This window comes from Danio rerio, chromosome 5, assembly GCF_049306965.1.
Source record: "Danio rerio strain Tuebingen ecotype United States chromosome 5, GRCz12tu, whole genome shotgun sequence".
NCBI classification, from domain to species: Eukaryota; Metazoa; Chordata; class Actinopteri; order Cypriniformes; family Danionidae; genus Danio; species Danio rerio.
In genome coordinates this window covers 1,560,001-1,577,691 of record NC_133180.1, presented here as the reverse complement: position 1 = coordinate 1,577,691, position 17,691 = coordinate 1,560,001, and the positions used below count along the sequence as shown (strand labels likewise).

The 17,691-nt window shown below is 39.0% G+C and overlaps 1 protein-coding gene and 1 long non-coding RNA gene across 3 annotated transcripts in view; one reads left to right on the top strand and one right to left on the bottom strand.

Moving 5' to 3' along the window:
• Nucleotides 1-5,691: 5,691 nt before the first annotated feature.
• Nucleotides 5,692-17,691, top strand: part of ass1 (argininosuccinate synthase 1) — a 79,022-nt gene continuing 67,022 nt past the window's right edge. Inside the window, exons 1-2 of one of the 2 annotated variants that reach the window (XR_012405858.1) lie at nucleotides 5,692-5,771; nucleotides 9,461-9,584. Coding sequence is in view for 1 of the 2 variants with exons in the window: in NM_001004603.1 (NP_001004603.1) it covers nucleotides 9,483-9,584 (102 nt within the window). In the remaining variant the exon portion in view is untranslated. The remainder of the gene's footprint in view (nucleotides 5,772-9,460; nucleotides 9,585-17,691) is intronic. The other variant, NM_001004603.1, reaches the window with a different exon arrangement.
• LOC141385726 (uncharacterized) lies at nucleotides 9,065-10,437 on the bottom strand. Its single transcript, XR_012406628.1, has 3 exons — nucleotides 10,360-10,437; nucleotides 10,209-10,283; nucleotides 9,065-9,743 (listed from the first exon to the last, which is right to left on the bottom strand). It is a non-coding gene; the product is annotated as an uncharacterized lncRNA (long non-coding RNA).

Genomic DNA, 17,691 nt, shown 5'->3' with positions numbered 1-17,691 from the left:
TGTTTCCCGGAGATGGGTTGTGGCTGGAAGGGCATCCGCTGCGTAAAAACGTGCTAGATATGTTGACGGTTCTTTCCCCTGTGGCGACCCCGGATTAATAAAGGGACTAAGCTGAAAAGAAAATGAATGAATTTGCTCAACCATGAATCATTTCTAAAGGTTTGCTGGATTTATTCCTCAGCTATGAAGCTGTTTGTTCATGTTAAAAATAAATAAGCAATACCAACTCTCATTTGTGCAATGATTTGGGTCACGTGATTCATTTTCGCACTTTTGAACCTCTGTTAAGGGCACATATAGTAATGCGTATCAATGTGAGAGTTTCAGTGCACTGGAAGAATTTAGTGATTGAGTCAGCGCTTAAAATGTCTGACGCCCTAATCAGTGCACTGACTAGTGAACAAGGTGCTTATTGAGACTGTGATGGAAATTTTAAGGAACCTCCTGATAAACAGCATGTTTAGTAGAATGCAGATTGAGGCCCCGTTTACACTAGTGCGTTTTAGTTTGAAAACGCATAAGTTTTGCTACGGTTACGCCAACCGTCCACACTACGCCGGAGTTCTCGGGCGCCGAAAACGGAGCTTTTTGAAAACGCTGGAGAGGCCGTTTTCATTCTGAAACGCTGCTGCTCCGTCTCAGTGTGGATGGGGAAAGACGGATACATCTGAAAACGGAGGCGGGGCTGCAAACGTTCGCCTATCTGATTGGGGCTTTTCCTGAATATTAAGTAGCCTAACACACACAGTTCAGTCTCGCATCCTCTTCTTGTAAGTTTAAACTTCGCAAGGTTGATCAAGGCTGCAGTCTCCCCCTTCTCAGTTTGATATGGAAAACATACAGAGGACACGGGTAAATCTTCAAAGGGAACAGTGTACTTTATAACTTCATTCACATCACCCTGGCTACGTTGTTTCACTTTCTCAACAATAAAATGTAAACATGATTTAAGGAACTGCCTATTTTCATTTTAATATTAGCAACTTAACAGACAGCAGAAATGTTGAGGCGTCGTGCTGCATAAATGAGCGTCATCTTCACTGTGTGGATATTTATAACAAAACGGAGCCGATAACAACCGCCTCCTTTCAATTTCAGAGAAAATACGAAACACAGCCTCTCTTTTACTGAATATAAGTTTTAATAATTGACAATTATAAAAGTATAACATACAATAAGTTTATACATTGTAGGAAATAAGGGCAAGCGATCAGTCAATGTACCTGGATTAATCATTAACTTATCTTTGCGCTTAACCAAAACATGTTACCCGTGAACAAGTAACTTAATAGATTCCAATGACCAAAGTCAGGGAATATGTCGTTAGATAAAGACAACAACATGAATGAAATATCACGTTTAGCAAATATAGTGAGATTAGATCCAGCGGGAGATGCGTGATGAGCAGTCCGACAAGCAGAGCTCTCATCTGGGTAGAAATGCTGGAGCGCTTGCCCGTGAGTGTGTGTGTGGTCACGTGATGTGCGTTTTCAGCGTTTTGGTGTGGACGGAGAGCAGTTCAGAAACGCTGGGTAAAACGCGAGTGTGGACGCGGATCGTTTTCATTCTACAACGCCGTTTTAAAACTAAAACGCACTAGTGTAAACGGGGCCTGAAACGGTTTGGTACTGGCCAAGGTCAAAGCCGGACACATTAGCTGCATTTCCACTATCACGCCTAAAGCAAGCGAGCCAAGGCCAGTCGTGTTTCCACTGTAACTTCCAGGGCCTAATCAGGCCAAATCGGGGCTTTCTTGGGGCTAGCAGCCGACCTTTTTTGGCCTGCCGAATACTTTGGGCCAAAGAGGGCCAGCTGGGGAGAAGCGCGCCTGATCTCACGAGAAAACGTAAGTATTTTACGTTTGTCAGTGTAGTGGCTAATAAGTACGAATGCGTACGAGTTCAGTCGTACGAAATTGTACGATTTTAAAAAGAAGGCGTGGCACCTAGCCCCACCCCTAAACCCAACCGTCATTGGGGGATGAGCAAATCGTACTAAATTGTACGAATTACATCGTACGATATCATACGAATTAGCCACTAAATCAAAAAGGTACGAATTGTCGTGGGATTGTGTTGGGAGAGGCGGACACTAGTTTTCTGATCGCACATGAGTACATGCACCAAACAAATAAATCAATAAGGGAAAGAAAACGTCTAGCCTTATAGGCTGGGGTCTTTTTGTGTATGATCGCCTTCATGTTTCCCTTATAAATGTAAGGCTGTTGCATAAATTAATGAAGTTTTAATTTATGAGACTTTCTTTCCTGCATGCTGTAGCAGGGCCGCATCTAGGGGTGGGGCCACAGGGGCACCGGCCCCCGTTTAAATCCAGCTGGCCCCTGTACTGCCTCTCCTCTAAGTGACTGCTCATTTATATCAAAGCTCATACATGAAGATGTGCTTTATTTTGTGTCGAACGCCGGATGTTGTTTATTATTTCAGCTGTTTTTCTTGCATAAGTGCTTTCGTCCCTGAAGATCAGCTGACTTGTTCTGAAACAGGAGGTAAAACTGATTCAAAGCCGGCTCGTTTCTCTGACAAATGTTTCAAAATGGACTTCTAGAGTTGACACTCAGCTGATGATTGATGATAAAGCGTGTTTGGCATGCTGTCCTGGGAGAGAGCCCTGAGCTCATAAGATCCTCGAGCCCGGGGCTCCCTCCTGTTTGCAAGGCTAAAGGGGAGTTTAAGCTCAGGTAGATCTGGAGAACTCCCCTGCTGTATTAGCTAATGAACAGATAGTGATCCCTCTTAGAGATAACTACTGACTAGCAGCATGTCTATGTGCTGATTTGGATTAGTCGATTAACTTAAGCTGCATGTTTTTGAACAATGGGAGGAAACCGGGGGAAACCCACATGAGCACGGGGAGAACGTGCAAACTCTGCACAGAAATATTAGCTGGCTTGGTAAGGACTAGAACCAGTGATGTTCTTGCTGTGAGGCAACAGTGTTAACCACTGGGCCACCGTGCCACCCATCTAGGAAAGGAGGAGGAGCAGGGGTGGAAGGGGGGATTCTTCAAAATGAAGATGGCTGTGATATGGAGCTGAGGGTGTTTATAGTGGCTTAGGAATCGTCTGATTGGAGAATTATGAATTGAATAATGCGGGACCAGCTGTGATCAATCATAAACACGTGATCCTCTCGACATTACGTTAATCTCGAGTTACGAGATTTATTTACTGGGGTTCTGCTCATAGCTGTTATATGCGTTATATTAAATAAACATTTTGAGTTGCCATGTCAACATTAATGGTGCGCTTCATGGCGAAATCGATAGTTCCAGCACCAACTGAATAACTTGGCCCCCCTCTGTAAACCCTGGCCCCTGCCTTTATAAATTCCCAGATCCACCACTGCATTGTAGCACTCCTGGTCAGTTCCAGAAAACCACAGCAAGATCTTTTCAGAGGAGAATCTTTCCTGGAATCCGGCAGGAATGTGAGAGTATGTGCACTGAGGGGTATAACACTGTCTCTTCAGTAAGACTGCGGTGGGGGTGGGGGTTATTTTAATAAACTACGCTTTTTGCTTTGCTATAACCTGCGGCTGCCAAAACCTTTTCTTATGAAGGACCAAAAAAACCATGAATAATTTCCTTGTTCGTTTAAAAATAAATAGAAAACGTTAATCAGATGCACTTGTGCATATATATATACACCGTTGAAGTCAGAATTATTCACTCCCCCCTTTAATTGTTTGTCCTTTTTAAAATATTTTTACCAAATTATGTTGAGCAGAGTCCTTGCTAATTTAGTAAATATTAAAAAAAATTCACAGTATTTCCTCTAATATCTAATTTTTTCTGGAGAAAGTCTTATTTGTTTTATTTCGGCTAGAATAAAAGCAGTTTTTAATTGTTTTAAAGCCATTTTGAGGTCAATATTATAAGCCCTCTTCAGCAATATTAGTGTTGGATTGTCTCCAGAACAAACCACTGTTATACAATGACTTGCCTAATTACCCTAACTTTACCCTGATTACCCTAGTGAAGCCTTTACATGCTCAAGCTCTTTTAGCCTTGTGAAGTTGAGTAAAAAAACTTGTTCAAAATGAACGTAACACAGCCTCGTGAGTTTATCAATTTGTGTGGTTTTAAGATCTGTAAGACGACAAACTTAGATAAGTAGAGAAACATTTTCTCCATGGTGAACTGAACAAATGTCAAATCCTCCACATCTCAATATACAGCTCATTTTAAGACGAAGTAAATGATGGCAGTCAAACATTGTCTAACATCATTTCTGTATCTAGTTTAACCAATCTTTCCACAATATATATATAATAATTATACATTTGCCAATGAAATAAGCGAGTTGTGTGCTGAATTGTACAGCTGTCACACTCTATAATGTAATATGAATTTGGTTAGGAGCTTCTGTTGAAGAGGTGTTTCTTCAAGTCTTCAACATTTAAAGGCTAACATAACATTTCATACTGAAGACCGATGTTGTTCTCGTGTGCTGAAACTGATATTCTACACTCTGCAAAAGTTCATGGAGTTGAAACAAACTCTTAAGTGTTTAGTGGATTTAGCTCCCCCATGCTCAAGCTTACTGATATCCATGCTATGATGTTGAGAAATTTCCTTTTTGGGACTTTTGCGCTCTTATAAAAGACAAGACAGTATCTTATCCAGTTTAGCACAGCACAATAAGCTCTTTATTGTTATTTAATTTTGATTCCCTGCTAAAAAAATCCAGCTTAAACCAGCCTAAGATGGTTGGCTGGTTTTAGCTGGTCGACCAGGCTCGTTTTAGAGGGGTTTCGGCCACTTCCAGGCTGGTTTCCAGCCATTTCCAGCCTGGTTTTAGCTGGTCAGGGTAGGAGATGACCAGCTAAAACCAGCTTGATCAGCCTAGCCAGACTGGAAGCCCAGCCAAAACCAGCTTTGTCCAGCTTAAACCAGGATGGTCAAGCTGGTTTTAAATGGTTTTAGCTGGTCACAGCCAGCCTGGAAGTGGCCAAAACCCCTTTAAAACCAGGCTGGTCAACCAGCTAAAACCAGCCAACCAGCCTAGACTGGTTTAAGCTGGGTTTTTCAGCAGGGTTTAGATGTTTTAATGAGCTATATATAATGTTCTCTCTATATCTAATATCTCAATTGATTGTAAAACTACATTATTATTTAGCTTAAATTTAAAATGATGCCTACAGCTAAATTCATTTGACTTTACTCTTTTTTAATTGCGATTACAACAGGCAATTACACCAGATAGAAGTACAAACAGAAGTATAGTACATGCAATATAAATATTAGTTTTTGCAACAGGAGAAATGTGACAATTTTAAAGAAATATAATAAAGGTTAAGCAAAAGAAAGACAACGAGAAAGAAAAAGACATAAAAAATGAATAAATAAATGAGGAACCATGCAAACTAATCAGAATATTAAATGAAGCACATGCTTTATAAGTTTTAATTGCTTGTTATGAGTCTGGTTTTGCTAAAAATACAAACTTTAGCTTACATTGAGAATATTTGTGTTTGATTATATAAAACTTCCCTGGTCAGACGACTCAGCACATCTTATTAAACTGGTTAAGTGTGTCGTATGGCTTTATCTGATTGGTTGAACGTGTATTTTAATACACAATATAAGCTGAACGTGTTTTGATTGGCTTGTGCGGCAAAGGGGCGGGGCGGAGAGCATGTGCTAGGATGGAGAGCGCGCGCGCGCTCACGCAGACACACTTGTTTTTTGTGGACGAGCCGCACGCGTCTGATCCAATTCATCATCATTTTGGTCATTTCTGCTCTGTTTCGGTGAGTTTCATTTATCTGGTCTGCTTATATGTTCGTGTAGGGTTAACTTTTGGCTTGGTTTAAAACTCAACAGGTTGTTGTTGTGTGTAGCAGTGATTTAAAACACATCTGTAGTGAAATCACGGCGGTGTTTGTTCACGAGGGTCATAAAGAGCGTTGTTTATATTGATGTACAATTCAACAGTGAGCTGTGTTGATCTGCAGTGAGGTGAAGAGCTCAGTCATTGATAGACTGAAGGTTTTGTTATCATGTTCTTAATAAAATACACATTAATCATACTATATTGGCATCAACGATCATAATAATACTTAATATTGCATTACATTAATATCTGTTACATCAACATCATGTTATGAAGGCAATGTCGAAATAATATGTTTTTGTGTTATATTTGTTTTTATTACATGTGAAGGCTTTGTTTTCCTAATATAAAAACGTGTTTTTTCTGTTTTACTTTATTATAGTACTCCTGTGTTATCTATTTTATTATAATTATTATTAAATATTTTTATTGGTGTCACACGAGTATTAGACTCATATTTCAGATTTGTAATGACAATTTGTGTAATAAAAATATATTTTCTATTTAGTATGTAAAACTATTTGTTTATTTCTCTAAAATACATAATATAATATAATCCTATTATTTATATAAATAAATAATAATACTTAATAATTTTATTAATATTTATTAATATTATTAATACTTAATAATATTAATAATTAATAATACTTTTAAATTGTATTTTAAACGTGTGTGTGTGTGTGTGTGTGTGTGTGTGTGTGTATGTGTATATATATATATATATATATATATATATATATATATGTATATATATATATATATATATATGTATGTATATATATATGTATATATATATATATATATATATATATATATATATATATATGTGTATGTATATATATATATATATATATATATATATATATATATATATATATATATATATATATATATATATATATATATGTATATATATATATATATATATATATATATATATATATATATATATATATATATATATATGTATATATATATATATATATATATATGTATATATATATATATATATATTCATATATATATATATATATATATATATATATATGAATATATATATATATATATATATATATATATATATATATATATATATATATATATATATATATATATATATATATATATGAATATATATATATATATATATATATATATATATATATATATATATATATATATATATATATATATATATGAATATATATATATATATATATATATATATATATATATATGAATATATATATATATATATATATATATATATATATATATATATATATATATATATATATATATATATATATATATATATATATATATATATATATATATATATATATGAATATATATGAGCAATTCCAGCGTTATGGTTATGACATCTGCAGTAAAAACTAAAAACTTCACATAGAAAGTATATAAATTAACATTATATTGAAACTCCTGTTTATATTTTCCATTACATCTGACCACAGAGTTATGTAATCAGAAAAATCTCAATCTGTAAACATGTTTTGTACTTTAAATGAGGAAAATAAACATGTGATATTGATGTGACTAAAAAAGTCTACAACAAACTTTGTGGAAATTCTGTGAATTAAACTGCACCTCCCAAAAGAAACAATGATAATCCAAAGGAGAAGAGTTGCTCTCTATAAAACAAAAATTGTCGATTTTATTTAATATTTTTTGCATTTATGAGGGAAAAAGTGTCGTTATGGATGTGACAGATGTGAAATTGCCACATGTGGGACTTTGGTAAATCAAATAAAATTGTTTGAAAACATTGACATTTTTGAGTATTTTCTAAAGTACTGTTAAATACTTGCTTACATAAAAAAAACAACTTAAAAACAGGTTCAGTATTTTGGTGAAAACATTTGCATGGAATTTCTCATTTTTTACTCTCTGAAAGTCAAAGCAAGTAAAAAAAATAATAATAATAAAAATAAATAAATATATATATATATATATATATATATATATGTGTGTGTATATATGTTAAATATGCATTTAAAACATTCAGGAAAAAGTGTTTTATGTAAATTCCACGTATACTATATATATATTTTCTCTAAAAGTTCATCATATTAGAAGAGTTTTTATTCTAAGTGGGTTCCAATAAGCCCAAATAGCAAAGAGAAAAAACAATTGCAAGTAAAAAAAACAACCTTGGGTCTTAAGAGGTTATTGATATATATAGATATACATACATACACACACAACAGTTCTGTCTGGTTCTCGGATCTGATTGGCTGATAGCCGTGATATATTTATTAAGTAATATCAGCACCCGTACAGCCTTTTTACCCTTTGTGTATTACTCGGCCCACATACAGCCAGCAAAAACAAAGAGCATAGAATCACTAAGAGGCAACACTCTAGTGCAATTTGGTAAACAGCCACTAGATGGCGCGGCGGCCATTTTGGTATGAAAACTCCAATAGAACAACAGCATATTTTAAGTCTGTAAAATAAACTGAAAAGTGCTGATGATTGTCATAGTAAGTGCTGTATTGTCGTCTTTCAGGTTGTATCTCAGCTTTAATGCACTTTTTAAATAAAAAAATTAAATAAAATAAACTAGCTGCTTGCCATCTCGACAGCAATAAGATCCAATGGACAGCCGATCGCTTTCACTCCAAAATGGAGGAATCCGGCGCTGCGGCTGGGCGCTGCAGTTGCAATGGAACGTTCTATTGAGTGTCGACTCTTGGTCGTTCTAAGCTCTTTGGCCAAAAGCAGACAACACAGGTCTAAAGTGTAAAAGATGCACGCTCAGCTGTTTAACTGTCAGCTTATGATTTGAATCCAAGGCGGAAGAAAGTAGTTCCTCATACAAAAGGGTTTTTGAGACTCTCTGATTTTGCTTTTATATACACAATTATGCTGCCAAACTGTTGTATAAACCCAATATTAGACTCGTAGCAATGCGATATGGCTGTATATCGGCACTGGAGGGGGCACTAAGGTACGTCTTTCACCAGTGCCGAGATACAGCCATATCGCACTGCTACTCGTGTGATATTGCTCATATACACACACACACATGTGTATATATATATATATATATATATATATATATGTGTGTGTGTGTGTGTGTGTGTGTGTGTGTGTGTGTGTGTGTGTGTGTGTGTGTGTGTGTGATGATGATGATGTTAAAATAATACAGCCAGTGTTTTAAATAATTTTTTTTTTTTTTTTGGCTTTTTGGCATGTTTGTTGTAAGTCCTGAAAGGCACCATTTATCACTCGAATGAACTATTATTATTAAACATATTTGCATTTGTTTACATAAATTACTTACTTAAATTTTCACTTATCTTCAAAACAATTATAATTCCTTTTTGTTCATATTCTACTATTTTATTGTTAAAACATGTTCCTTCTTTTGTATCTATCTGTTATTATTCCTCATTAAATGAGTGCATCAGTGCAGTCCGACCACAGATGTGTGATTAAATAAAATGCAAACTTTCCGTTGTGAGAAGCCAGTGTTTCTGCCATTGCAGTATTTACATCACTTGACATTACATAAATTTTTCCATGTAAAATGATTAAAAACAACTGTATTGCTTCTGGCTGTGTGTTTTCCTGCAGTGTTTTCAGCTGAATCTGCAAGATGTCGAAGGGTCTGGTGGTGCTGGCGTACAGCGGCGGTCTCGACACCTCCTGTATTCTGGTCTGGCTGAAGGAACAGGGTTACGATGTCATCGCATACCTGGTAAACCCCTGCTTTAACTCTTGTGTGCTGTTCAGATTGACTCCCCTTTGGTGATGTTGGGGCTGTTTTAGCCTCATTGACTTCCATTATAATCACATTTATTGATGGTAAAGCCACGACAGCAGATAATCCTGCATTCCTGAGTGTTGCTGGGTTCCCCTGTTAAGATTAAGAGGTCAAATGAGTGTTGATCATCAGTTTTGAGCATTACCCTTTAGATCAGTCTGTGCTGAAGAGTTTCTGTCTTTAATCTGGAGTTCAGTGGAGTAAAACAGCAGATTATAGTGAGTGTGTGTGTGTGTGTGTGTGTGTGTGTGTGTGTGTGCGTGCAGAAATACACTCGCTGTGTTTACTTTGTTCAGACAGCTAAGAAGCACACTTTGAGTTTCTCTCACACATCAAGATGAGTGCGCAAAGATCTCTCACACACACACACACACACACACACTAATTATGTATACTCCATATAAAAGCCAGACACTATGCTTCTGATGATCAACAGTAAAAATGCCGCATTGTCCCTCGTCCCAACAGGGAAAACCAGCTCCAATCAAGAGCGCATGATTATCTGCTGTCATGCCTTTACAATCAAAACATGCAATAACAGATACATCAGCCACTGACCTAACAAAAGGGTTACCGACACACACACCTCTCATCTGCATACGCATCACTTCCTTCAGGGAAAACCGGAGAATGCTGAAGTGCAGGAAGCAGTTTATGAAATGTATGATTATTTTCTTCAGTGAGTTCAGGCTTGTGGAGACCTGCTTACCCGGCGGTTTTCCTCCTGTCTGACTGAATCATCCGCTGTGTTCACAGACTGATCCTGTGTGTGTGTGTGTGTGTGTGTGTGTGTGTGTGTGTGTGTGTGTGTGTGTGTGTGTGTGTGTGTGTGTGTGTGTGTGTGTGTGTGTGTGTGTGTGTGTGTGTGTGTGTGTGTGTGTGTGTGTGTGTGTGTGTGTGTGTGTGTGTGTGTGTGTGTGGTGATGAACAATGAGGCCGTCTGAGTCAGGAGTTCAGCGGTGAACTTTAGTTTATGTTGTATATTAACACTCATTCAGAGATCCATGTGTACTTACAGTTTTTGCCAATTGCTTACACACGTGTTCTGAAAGCATGCCTCATATTGGCTGAACTCTACACGCAAATCTAAAAGGGCAAAACCCTTCAATTCTCCTGCAAAATCAAACTTTACATTCAAAGCGGTGCGATTTCTTCTCAAAATGGGATTTGGTTTTCAAATGACACACACAAACATCACATGAAGAGACATTTATAAGAACAGTTGAACACTGATGTGCTTACTACTTCTCCATTCATCTTACTGTAGGCCTTTTAGTACTACAGGCAGCACACAGGCCTACAGAAGTGCACTGTAAAATATTTCAGGATATTGTTTAATACAAAACACACATACACTCGCTACCAAATCTATTTTACTGTGTTTTTCCCACAAAGACACAGTGTACACAGTGTTCATCCCAACCAACAGTTGCACATAACGTGGTCAGTCAGTCAGTCAGTCAGTCTTTATTCATTTCCCGAAGGCAATTTGGTTGCAGCATACAAGCATGTCACACACAATACACAAAAGTACATCATACAATACAAATTCTACTCTAAGTTTAAAAACTTTACAGCTGAGGGGATGAATGAAAGTTTAAAACGATGTGTTTTACTAATAGGAGTTCTCTATCGAATACCAGAAGGGAGAAGATAAAACTCATAGTGCATAGGATGGGAATCATCGGACAGAATACTCTCAAAACTTGTCTCTGGTATAACTGAGCCATGGGCATCTGTTTTTTCTCTGTTATTTTTTCTCCTAGGTTCACAATTTTCTCCAAACAACTCTTATTTTTAACACTTAGAGAATTGAACCAAAAAAGCAAAGAAAAGGAGAACAGTGACTGAATGTATGAACTATAAAACATGCACATGACTGATTTATCTATACCAAAAGATCTCAATTTCTGTAAACAAGGCAAGGCAAGTTTATTTATATAGCACATTTCATACACAGTGGCAATTCAAAGTGCTTTACATAAACGGGAATAAAAAAGACATAAAATGCAGACAATAAAAATTATTTAAAAACAAATTAAAATGAGGTAAAATGTGATATAAAAGAATGAAAATGAAAACGAAAAAACATGATAGTGCGATCTGTCGGACGCAGCACAGTGCTCATTCAGTAAAGGCACAGCTAAACAGGTGTGTTTTCAGTCTGGATTTCAATGTGCCTAATGTTGGAGCACATCTGATCATTTCTGGAAGCTGATTCCAGCAGTGATGGTCATAGTGGCTAAAAGCTGATTCACCCTGCTTTGACTGAACCCTAGGAGTTTCTAGTTTATATGATCCTAAAGATCTGACTGATCTGTTAGGTTTGTATTCAGTGAGCATATCTGTCATGTATTGAGCTGCTAGGCTATTTAGTGATTTATAGACCAGTAATAATACTTTAAAATCTATTCTGAATGTAAGACCTGAGGACAGGTGTGATGTGCTCTGATTTCCTGCTTCTGGTCAGAATTCTGGCTGCAGCATTCTGGATGAGCTGCAAGTGTCTGACTGTGTTTTTAGGAAGACCAGTGAGGAGTCCATTACAGTAATCCACCCTGCTGCTGATAAAAGCATCAACAAGTTTCTCTGAGTCTTCACTGGAAACAAAGCATCTGATTCTTGCTATGTTTTTGAGATGATAGTATTGTTACGCCCTCGGGGCGAAACAAGTAAAAAATAAGAGGGGAAGCCAAAAATCACGTTACAAAAGTTTTATTTAAGCCCACTGTGATCAAACATTAGGCAAGAACGCCCCGCCAACTCGCACGCCGCTGGTCTCCGTCCCAACCCTTAGCCGGAAGAATCATCCTCCCAAACAGTGGCCGGACGCTGATAAAGGAGCGCTCACTTAGACTCAGGTGTTCCCCATCCACCTGATCATGCCCCGCAATGCTACAGCGCATCTGTAGAGGGAGCAAAACAGACACACAGACAGACACGGCAGACAAATGACAGCGCAGCAGGCGTCACACCCTCCCCCATAAACAGGAAACAACGTTTCCATACAATAAACCATAAACATGTACATAATAAAAAGAAAGTGAATACAAACCCATATTTACAAGGGGGCCCTAGACAGGGCGTCGGCCACTATATTCTCAGAGCCTTTTAAGTGCCGAATGTCCAAATGAAAAGGTTGGAGAAACAAGCACCAGCGCATAAGCCGTTGGTTAGGATTTTTAAGCGAGTGCAAAAAGGTAAGAGGATTATGATCGCTATAAATCGTTAAAGGTGAACTATCTCCTCCCACATACACCTCAAAGTGTTGGAGAGCCCAAATTAATGCGAGCGCTTCTTTTTCGATGGTAGAATAATTCCGTTGATAACTATTGAATTTTCGTGAGAAAAAACAAACCGGACGCTCGATGCCCACATCATCCTCTTGAACCAACACTGCACCCGCTCCCTCTTTACTGGCATCCACCATAATCTTAAATGGTTCTCCTAGCCGGGGAGCCATCAGGACTGGTGCTGACGTAAGCAACGCCTTTACTGCATCAAACGCAGTTTGACAAGACTCGGACCACACAAATAAAGCTTTGGACTTAAGCAGATCAGTTAAAGGGGCAACCACTGTGGAAAAGTTTCTACAAAAACAGCGGTAAAACCCTACAAGTCCCAGAAAGCGCATTAATTCTTTCTTAGTGACAGGCACCGGATATTCATCTATCGCCTGCACCTTCGCCCTCACTGGACGCACCTGTCCTTGTCCCACTACCCTGCCCAGGTACGTCACCGTCGCCCCTGCAAATTCGCATTTAGCGAGATTGATGGTAAGGTTGGCCTGCGAGAGGCGATCGAGAAGGCGGCGCAAACGACAAAGATGCTCCGGCCAGCTATCACTCACAACAATCGTATCGTCCAAATAAACGGTAACCCCTTCTAATCCCGCGACTATTTTGTTCATTAATCTCTGAAACGTTGCGGGCGCGTTTCGCAGCCCGAAGCTCATAACCCGGTAGGAGAATAACCCATCAGGTGTTATAAACGACGATAATTCCCTCGCACGCTCACTTAAGTAGACCTGCCAATAGCCCTTAAGTAAATCCAATTTAGTCACGAATTTTGCAGCACCGACCTGATCAATACAATCCTCCATCCTCGGTAGAGGAAAGGAGTCTGGTTTTGTTACTGAATTTAATTTTCTATAGTCCGTACAAAAACGGAAACTATCGACTAAAAGACTAAACTTTTAGTAAAAAGTTTAAAAGTTTAAAAACTAAAAGACACGGAGATGACCAGCAAGAGGAAGAGGGTTCAGCCAGTTTATTGTCGAGCAAATACTGAACTTCTGCTCTCAATACATCACGTTTATTCAGGGGAACACGATAAAAGCGCTGGCGGATAGGCGTGGCTTCCCCCACATCTATATCATGCGTCAAAACACTCGTCTGTGTCGGTACATCGGAAAATAACTGTGGAAACTCCGATAACAACTGAATTAATTCTTGTTGTTGAGTAGCATCTAGATGTTTAAAATCGAATAACAACTTTTTAAAAGTCTCAGAATTCTTTAACCTACCCTGCAACACGCAATCATCGGGTGTTTTCAATTCTTCCACCTGCATATCCATCACATGATGCGCATAGTGCTCAGGAAAACTATCAACCAGCGCTACAGGATTTACCTGCATTGGTGTGACACAGTCTCGATTAAAATATGGCTTTAAAATATTAACGTGACAAACTTGTGTTTTCTTTTTACGATCTGGTGTTAAAATAGTGTAATTGTCATTACTGCCAATGTGCGTCACCTTATATGGCCCAGTGTACTTGGCTTGAAAGGGCGATCCCAACACCGGGAGGAGCGCAACAACCTGGTCTCCCACGCTAAACTGTCGGCGTTCGGTGCGACGGTCAAACAGGCGCTTCATCTTTTTCTGGGAACTACCCAACTGCTTTTTAGCTAGTTCCCATGCCAACGAAAGCCGTCGACGAAAACCCAAAACATAATCCGACAATTTTTCTGGCGGATCTAAATCGGTCCACTGATCGTGCAAAACAGCCAGTACCCCCCGAACTTTATGAGCAAAAACGAGTTCATTCGGGCTATAGCCAAGACTTTGTTGAGTTACTTCCCGGGCTGACAGCATCAGCCACGGGAGGCCCTCCTCCCAATCTCTGTCCATCTCAACGCAATAAGCCCGGAGCAAGGATTTTAAGGTGGAATGGAAGCGCTCTAGCGCACCTTGACTTTGCGCATGATACGCAGTGGACAAATTGTGTTTAATCCCCAAATGACGAAGTACTTCGGCAAACAAGTTTGAAGTAAAATTACTTCCCTGATCGGACTGAATAACTTTAGGTAAGCCAAAAATAGAAATAAATTGAGTGAGAGCTTTTACAATAGCCTTAGTGTTAATAGAACGCAAAGGAAACGCGGCCGGATAACGAGTGACCTGGCACATCACTGTTAGCAGATATTCACTCCCCGCTTTTGAGCGAGGGAGTGGCCCAACACAGTCAATGATGAGATGCTCGAAAGGTTGGCATACGGCAGAAATGGGCTGCAGAGGCGCCGGTTTTAACGGCTGATTAGGCTTACCAGTCAACTGGCATGTATGACAGGTTTTAACATAACTGGCGACATCTTTTTTGATTCGTGGCCAGTAAAAATAACGAAGAATTCTGTCATACGTCTTTTTAATGCCAGCATGACCGGCAAGACCATCATGGGCAGTTTTTAAAACTACCGGCCGCCATTTAACGGGCACCACCACCTGGACAAAAGGATCCCCCACACAAAAACCAGCATGTGGAGACCATTTTCTCAATAATACCCCATCTCTGATGAAATAACCCTGTGCCCGGTTCCGAATATCAACATCATCATAAACTTGCTCATACTGAGCTTTTAAAGTTACATCGCTCTGCTGTTCCTTCGAGAGCTCTTCCCTAGAAACGGCCAGTGGGTAATCAGTTAACGGAAAAAAATGTTCAGTACTTACAGGTTTTACTTCAGATTGCGCCCGGCTAGCAGATCGAGTCACTGCACAAGCAACAAACACATCAGGATTTTGCGGAGCACTCTCATCCAGACAGTCACAATAAGGAGGCGGGTTAGAAACTATCAAAGGTGGCGTTTCCCCAACCCAAACGCGTCCGCCCGCCAGATTATTGCCAAGAATAAGTGACACGCCTTCAACGGGCAGAACAGGTCGCACGCCAAGCTCTACATCGCCCTGCACTAAGTCACAATTCAGAGTCACTTTATGTAAGGGTACAGATAATGTATTTAATCCAATGCCACGAATTAACAACGACTTACCAGTGTCAGACTCCAGTGAAAACGGCAATATAGATTCCAAAATAAAGGAAGCCGATGATCCTGTATCTCGGAGAATTTTTACTGCTATCCTATTACCACTTTTAAGTGACACAAAACCATCCGAAATAAACGGATTAAAAATATCCTGGCGGTCTAACACGCTTGATGTATTCGCCGGTGTTTCAGCTGAATGAGCGGACAGCGGTACAGGACCCACAAGCGCAGCGGGCTTTACAAAACCGGCGGATTTAGTTAGCTGTGCTTTGGCACTTTTTGATTTAAGAACGGGACAATTTGATTTCCAATGCCCTTCTTCTAAGCAGTAGTTACAAGTCAAATCGTGTCTATTTGATGGACTTTTAGGACGCCTTGCCTGGTTCAAATAAACGGATGGAGAACTTAAGCAGGGAGAAAGGCGATCACTTCTGAAACCGTCTGCACGAGTTTTATGAATGAGTTCCCACTCATCGGCCAGCACTGCTGCCTGGGACGCGGTCTTAACATTACGCTCGGCAATGTAAGTGACAACAATATCTGGAAGCGTATTTTCAAATTGCTCCAATAAAACCAAATTTATCAGATCATCCAAGGTGGTCACTTCTGCCGACATACGCCAACGATTAAATCGCAAAGTTAGATCTCTCACAAATTCTACATGCGTTTGATTGGATTCACGCCCCAAAGAACGAAACTGCTGGCGATAGCTTTCCGGCACACGCTCATAAATCTTTAAAACAGATGACTTCACATTTTCGTAAATTTGACTCTCCTCAACTGATAAAGCAGAATACGCTTGCTGGGCCTTTCCCGTCAAAACGCACTGAAGGAGTAAGGTGCGCTCAATGTCACTCCACTTATAAGCTACAGCAATCCTCTCAAATAACAGAAAAAAAGTTTCCACATCAGACTCATTAAACGGCGGAACCAAGCGCAAATTATTAACAATATCCAATTTAGGAGAGGAGGCTACAACACTTTCAGCAGGGAACTTACCCTCTTTTAGAAGATCAAGTCGTTTCTGCTCGACCTGCACGCGCTGCTGCTCCAATCGACTCTCCTCAATCTTATGTTCTATTTTAGCTTTCTCACAATCTAAACGCCGTTTTTCACATTCAGTGTCGCGCTGCAACATCAACAACTCTTTCTGCTGCTCGAATGAAAGTGCACCAAACCCAGGTTGTATCGGAGCCGGTGCTTCCACCAGCACATTCAGATCAAACAGCGACGCTTTTAAAATCTGCTTTATCCCCTCCTTCGTTCTCTTCTGAAGTGCGGAGAGCTCAATTTCGTAATGAGTTGCTAATTCTAATAATTGATCCTTCGTCATTAAGTCTAATAAGTCCTCCGACGGAGTTTGAACAAACGTTTCCACAACCCTCGCCATAGAAAAAAAATCTAATTAACTCCAATCCAATAATAATAATAATATCACCGTTATTGCCACCAATCACACAGAAATAAAACCTCCCCGACTCTTCACTAATGTAGACCCTAATCTTCAACTGGCCCAAGACCGGGAATTTATGCACTATATACCGCAAGTTTGGGAGAACCACCAATGTACAAGTAATTCCCCAAACCTCGGCCGTGCTCCCGAGACAAATGCTACCAAGCCCCGAGCCAGCCAAAAACAACAGACTAAAATAAAAAAGTAACGTATCCGAAGACACGTTCTTCACCTACCCGGGGACAGTTTATTTCTGCACAATTTGGCTAGGTTTCTTTTGACGGATTAGACTATGATTAGAACTTAATCAAATATTACACTTG